The 6,000-nt window shown below is 39.2% G+C and overlaps 1 protein-coding gene across 3 annotated transcripts in view; it reads right to left on the bottom strand.

The window, feature by feature from the left end:
• The window catches only part of LOC139625538 (E3 ubiquitin-protein ligase HECW1), a 78,599-nt gene extending 77,794 nt beyond the window's left edge, over positions 1 to 805 (bottom strand). For all 3 annotated transcript variants that reach the window (XM_071485594.1, XM_071485592.1, XM_071485593.1), the window contains exon 1: positions 617 to 805. In XM_071485594.1, the coding sequence (XP_071341695.1) occupies positions 617 to 646 (30 nt within the window). In that variant the 5' untranslated portion in view covers positions 647 to 805. The remainder of the gene's footprint in view (positions 1 to 616) is intronic.
• Positions 806 to 6,000: the final 5,195 nt, after the last annotated feature.

Raw genomic sequence — 6,000 nt, forward strand, 5'->3', positions numbered from 1 at the left:
TTAAGAGGATTTTGAGGAAGGGAATCCCCACACAAAGAGGGAAAGGGGAAGCCTCTCCTTGTATTTACAATCACAGTAGATCCCATTTATGGCGAATCTGTAGGGCCCTGACATCTCCAGCGCCAATACATCACCAAACACCATTCAGAAAATGTATTAATTTCAAGCTGCGGTCGCTCACTAGGAAATATGTAATGTTTACATGAAAGGTGACTCAAGGTTTTGTCACACTCGTGGACGCTCTTTGATTCGGCACACGTCCGATGGCTCACAATAACCAAATTCAGCTTTTTATATTAGATATCATGCCAACTTTTAGGGATGGTGCGGCTTGCTAGTGGCGGTACAAAATGAGGCGGTCTAAAAAACGATTTCACTGAAGTGCTGCTCAGGAGATATGTGCTCCATATGGAGGAGAGAAACCCAGACAGCCATATGTTCTGAAGTAATTTCCTGTTATAACCACTCGACGTGTTGAAGAGAAATTTACCCCCCCCCCCCTTCAGTCCGAAGATAATGACACATATGTGCTACAGAGCGCTGGGCCGCTGCTGGAGACTGATATGATATTGGCTACATCACCAAACGTTACACAGCAACAATGGAGACGACCTACCTGGGATAAAATAACCTGCCGGTGGATCATTCTCCAAAGGTGAGGGAGGTACACGCCTGCTAATTTCCACCGAGCTCCATTTCGACGGTTAAAGGGCAAGAGCAGCACAAACAGACGGTGCAGCGAACCAGAGGCCGATGAGGCATGAGAGAGACGGGGAGAGAGAAGCTCCACTCACATCCTCTCCTCTGTCTCTGGACCACAGTAGAGCCACCCAAAATACGACATGCTGTTTCCGGCCGCAGCCAGAATTTCAAAGCTATGACCTGTGAAGAGTTTTACAGTTTTGTAGTGAACATTCTTGATATTAAAAAAATAATAATAATAAAATTTTACTAGTATGTGATAAATACGTCTGTGAAAATAAGCTTCACCTGAAATGCGGTTTTCTAACAAAATTAGGCAATTGAAACTGACAAGAGGCTTTTATTTTGAAGGCCCCCTCTCTGGTTATGTTCGAGGTCAATCTGTCGGGTTTGACACAGCTGGGTACCAGAGCCCTTCAGCCAATCAGAGAAGGCGCCTCTCTCCTCGCGTGCTCTGCCTCCTCGGCTCCTCGCCCCCACTCACCCACCCACCCACCCACCCGCTCTCCTCCACCCACCAACACATCATCATCATCACATCGCCCCCCCACCCACCCTCCCGTCCGTCAGAGACCTGCAGCTGGAGTGGGGAAGCTTCCTGCTGGAAAATACCGTTCACTTGTCACTGGAAATAAAGGATAGTGGAAATAAATACTGTTCCCCTCAGCCTTCAGGTGGTTCTACTATCCTGAATACATTTAGCTTTTGTGGCTCACATCAGGAAGTACTGCAGCCTACACTCCAGGTCTCAGGTAGCGGCTACATACTGGAAGATATTTTTCGACATAATTCACACACATGCCAGCCTTTAAGTAGCAAATACTGCTTTTAAATGTTAATCAGTTATCTGTTTATGTCATATTTTGTTTGTAAAATTTATATTTCAAATATAACAGACTCCTGCTGCTGGAATGAAATAAAAAAATTATCTGCAACACATTATGTTAAAGTGAAAAGCAGCATGATGAAATAACATTATAATATAGAGCTGAGTTTAACATATTATTTGCATATTCCACAGTTTCATGGCTATACTATATATGTTTTTCAGTATTCATGCATATGTTTACTTGATAATGTTCTATTTATTTATTTATTATTCAAAACATGGGGGTCCATACTATTACAAACTCCAAAAAATGTAGGATATAGACCTCAGCTATCTCATGCATTACAGTACCAAATACATATATTTTGATACAACCAAAAATGCCACTTTTCGTCTCACATGCTCACTTTTATGACAATTCACAAACCTTCATTAGGTAAAAACATATCCAAATATTAATAGGACACACATACCCTTCACAGTGGCAGAGTAGTAACAGCTGGCAAAGCCATCAGCAGAGGGCTGTGGGCCAAGCAGCCCCAACAGAACATCAGAAGTGGTGCGTCTGTGGAAACTTAGGCTCCATCTGTTGCAATGCCTTTAATGGAAAGATCATTTCCAGAGAAAATGAATACAAAGACCCTCAATTAATCATAAATTTACCCAAGTGTATCCTGTTCTCTGTGTTAAGACAAAAAGACGAAGTAAATCTGTTTTGACTAACTGCTGGAGTTGTGATACAAGTCTTTAATTTCAGAAAACTGACTGATCTTAAAATCTGTTTTGTTTTTTGTCCTTTTAAAAAATCGCGATGCTTTATTTTTGTTAACACATCACTGCACAGTGCTGCTAATGAATCACAGTTATAATTGTATGACAGCTGAAAACACAAAGCAGCTGCTGTCAAAAACTATACAACATGATTTAAAAAGCAAAGTGGTAGCAGTATCAGGAACATTATAATCTATGTTTTAATTCCTCTATTGAGGAGTACATGTTTAACAGACATCATTGTGATCTAATCACATACTATATATATACATTGCTTGACATACTGTTAATATCTTCAGTCCCTTCTAACCCACGAGAACAATGTTAATTCTCACTGTCACCAGGGTAACAATAAAACAAGACAAAACAGAAACAAAGACAGAAAAAATCTAGAAAGAAAGGAAGAAGAGTTTAGTCTGATGGTAAGAACTTCAGGTGAGTGAAGTGACTTACAGGATAAAAGGTCCACTGAGAGATGGTTTGAACAGAAGATGGCATCGTGCTAATAAAGACGTGTTAAAATGTCAAACTGTTTGGGAGTATATGGGCTCCAGTCTTCATGGATTCCAAAAACTGAAAGGAAAGAACAGTTCTTAACTAAAGTCTTGAATATTTTGGACAAGTATCACTGTAAGATAGACCACAATTACGGTTGGACGATACAGCAATAAAATGACTCACAGGCAGGTTTGGCATGTTAACAGATGAGGCCTTTTATTCATCCCTCTTCAGGAGCAAGCATCACCCAGCATCACAAGTTGTTAAAATGGTGCCTTTTTATACTGTGTATTGGCTAATCACCTCGGGAAACTCCACTCACAAGGATCCAGTGCCTGCTCACATATTAACACCCTTTCTTTTCTTACAACCACACACACACACACACATATCCTCACACCCCCATACACACATTCACCTCCTCGCTACCAAACGAAACAAAACCCCACATTACATCTACTACAATAAAATACACATCTCTGAACCACCCCACACCAATTTACACTTGGTTTACCCCGGAACTATAAAATATGGGGTCTGTTGTCTGGGGAAGCCTTTTGCCCGAACACCCTACAGACAAAGAGACTGGTGAGTAGTTAACCCACTTATGCTCCCTCATTGCACCTTCATACACTTATTGCACATACTACACATTACATCAACCATTACATTCTTTTGGCTCAACTCTAAGCTCATTGTTTTTTTGGCTGCACATTTACTCCCATGTCCCTCTCTTTCAGGTGGAGCTGCGTGGCCTACACAGCACCCGCCATCCAATCACAATGAAAAGGACAATAACCATGGAGACAAATATTCCAATCATCAATAGTGCAAAGTCTAGCCATACAAATGTGCAAAATGCAATGTTATCAAATGTATTGTGCAAATCTTCAATAAAGTGCTGTTGCTCCTATTAAAGTGCTTGTGCAATTATTGAAGTGCATGTGTTTCCATATCCCTAACAGTCAAAAGTGCATGGTGCCATATTTACAACGTCAGGTGATGAAGTGCTCTTCGTCACAATCACACCTGGATATATTTCATACAGTCAGGATTTAGAGAAGTTAACACTGTGTAAGATCTTGAACTGAGAGAATCCAAGTCTAGGACAATAAACAGCCCCTTTCAGCCACTGATTCGTGATCTATAATATCAGACCAGATATGTGGTTTAATTACTTACAAAAGCAAGCGTTCATAAAAGAGTCGCAGAGAATAAATTCATTAAGTTCATCGCAGTATCACACAGTGAAAGAAACAGAAGCTCAAATCATTTGAATGGAGAAAACCACGTGCATGAGCCAGAAGAACAAAAACTGTGCCGATATCATCCTGTCAGCTTATCAATTAATTTGAAAGGTTTGCAGCGTACCTTTTGATAGATTGTTCTGTAAAGTGAGCATGGGGACAGTGCAGATACAGAATCTATCGCTGCGTCCACCTGATGGGAGCTGACAGCTGACAACCTGTATCTGATAGATAGAAGAAGAGAAGCAGAGCTCATGCCTGTTTCAGTGTGGTGCCATGAATGAATGAATGAAGAATGGATGGATTATGTCAAGTATTCCAGCCTTTTGTGTATTTAATCCAGTTTACACCCTTGAGTTGAGCAATTTGCAACAAATAGAGACAAAGTGTTGCATAATTCACTGTTTTCCAATTTTTTTGGCTCTGGGCACCGTGAGCTGGTCTTAGTGAGGCCTGTCCAGGACATGAACTGCTCCCTTGGATGATGCCATCATTTACAAATGTAATTTTCAGCATTTCAAGACACAGTGTCATGTTAACACACTAGTAAATTATGTGTAAAATGTTATCTGGTGTTGTCAAACTGTCTGATTTTATATGTTGAAAGGTTGTAAAAAGAAATGTGGCCATGGTCCTAACATAACTCCCCATTGCAGAGACTATGAGGCTGAGAAAATTACATGTTGTACTTTTAAATGTATTTATTTTTTTCAAAATTGGTCAAGGACATCTCACTGATATAGTTGACTTGTTCTGACCATATAAGTGAAATTCAAAGGAATGACAAATATATAATATATAAAAAATGAATTTCATCCATTTTGGAATAAGGCTGTAACATAACAAAATGTGGAAAAAGTGAAGCGCTGTGAATACTCTCCGGATGCACTGTACTTTCACAGTATTTATAGGGCACCTAGACCTGCTTTATCAAAAACAACATAGAAATGCCACTTAATACAATATGGGACCTTTAAATAAAGATACAGAAGAACATGTTATGATGCAAACTGTTGACTGTTTTATTTATTGGCTCTGCAATAACAGCTTGTATCTCTATTTATCCAGTGTTAGTATTTGAAAACCTGAGCTTTCTGTATTTAAAAAGATATGTACTATTTGGGGTATTTCTTTTTAAGAGTCTTGTGGTTTACTGTGTTATCACGAAAGCATGTTCTTTTTCTACATTTGTAATGTCTTGGTTCAATTGATTATTGAACAATTTATTGTGATTATGAGAATAAATGATTTAGTGTGGTTTAACTGCATGACCTCAGCTTTCTGTTGCCTTATTTCGATTGATTCATTTACTTCGCCTCAGGGACAAAACACACACTGATTATTTGCCAGTTTGTCTGAAGCAAGACAGTAGAAGCAGTTCAACATGAGCAAGACAGAAGCACAAGGTTGGGGGTAGTGGCTACTGGTTGTGGTGGCACCTGTGCTTAATCTTGATACTAACATCTATTGTCTTTCTACCAAACAAACTTCAAACTGCATATGTATGTTAGTCACTACTGCAGTAGAGGTTCATGCACCTTTACTGTAAATCATAAATGTTACAGTGAGAATGAACCACTTTTATTTGTAGGTAGTGTGTTTTGATGTTTTTTGGTTTGTTGACATCACCATATATAATTATCTTTGAGGAATTCACTTGGATGAGCCTTAAGAATATTTTTTAATCCAGTGGTTCCCAACATGGCTATTGGGACCCCAACAAGGGGGACTTACATTCATTTTTCAAACTTTTCTTTTAAGTTATCTTTTTTTCTTTCTGTATAGTTCAATGCAATATAGTGTTACCTCTTCAGGCCTGTAAAAGCTATTCAAATAAACTGGTATTAAAACAGAAAACTACTTTAAACTGCTCAAAGCTCATGCAGCCTGTAATTAGAAATGACTTTGTATTAAGGAAGGGTTGGATAAGGATGGTTTCAGACCAACTGTGGT

This window comes from Trachinotus anak, unplaced genomic scaffold, assembly GCF_046630095.1.
Source record: "Trachinotus anak isolate AG129_WGS33_773 ecotype Australia unplaced genomic scaffold, CSIRO_AGI_Tana_v1 ptg000009l, whole genome shotgun sequence".
Lineage (NCBI taxonomy): Eukaryota > Metazoa > Chordata > Actinopteri > Carangiformes > Carangidae > Trachinotus > Trachinotus anak.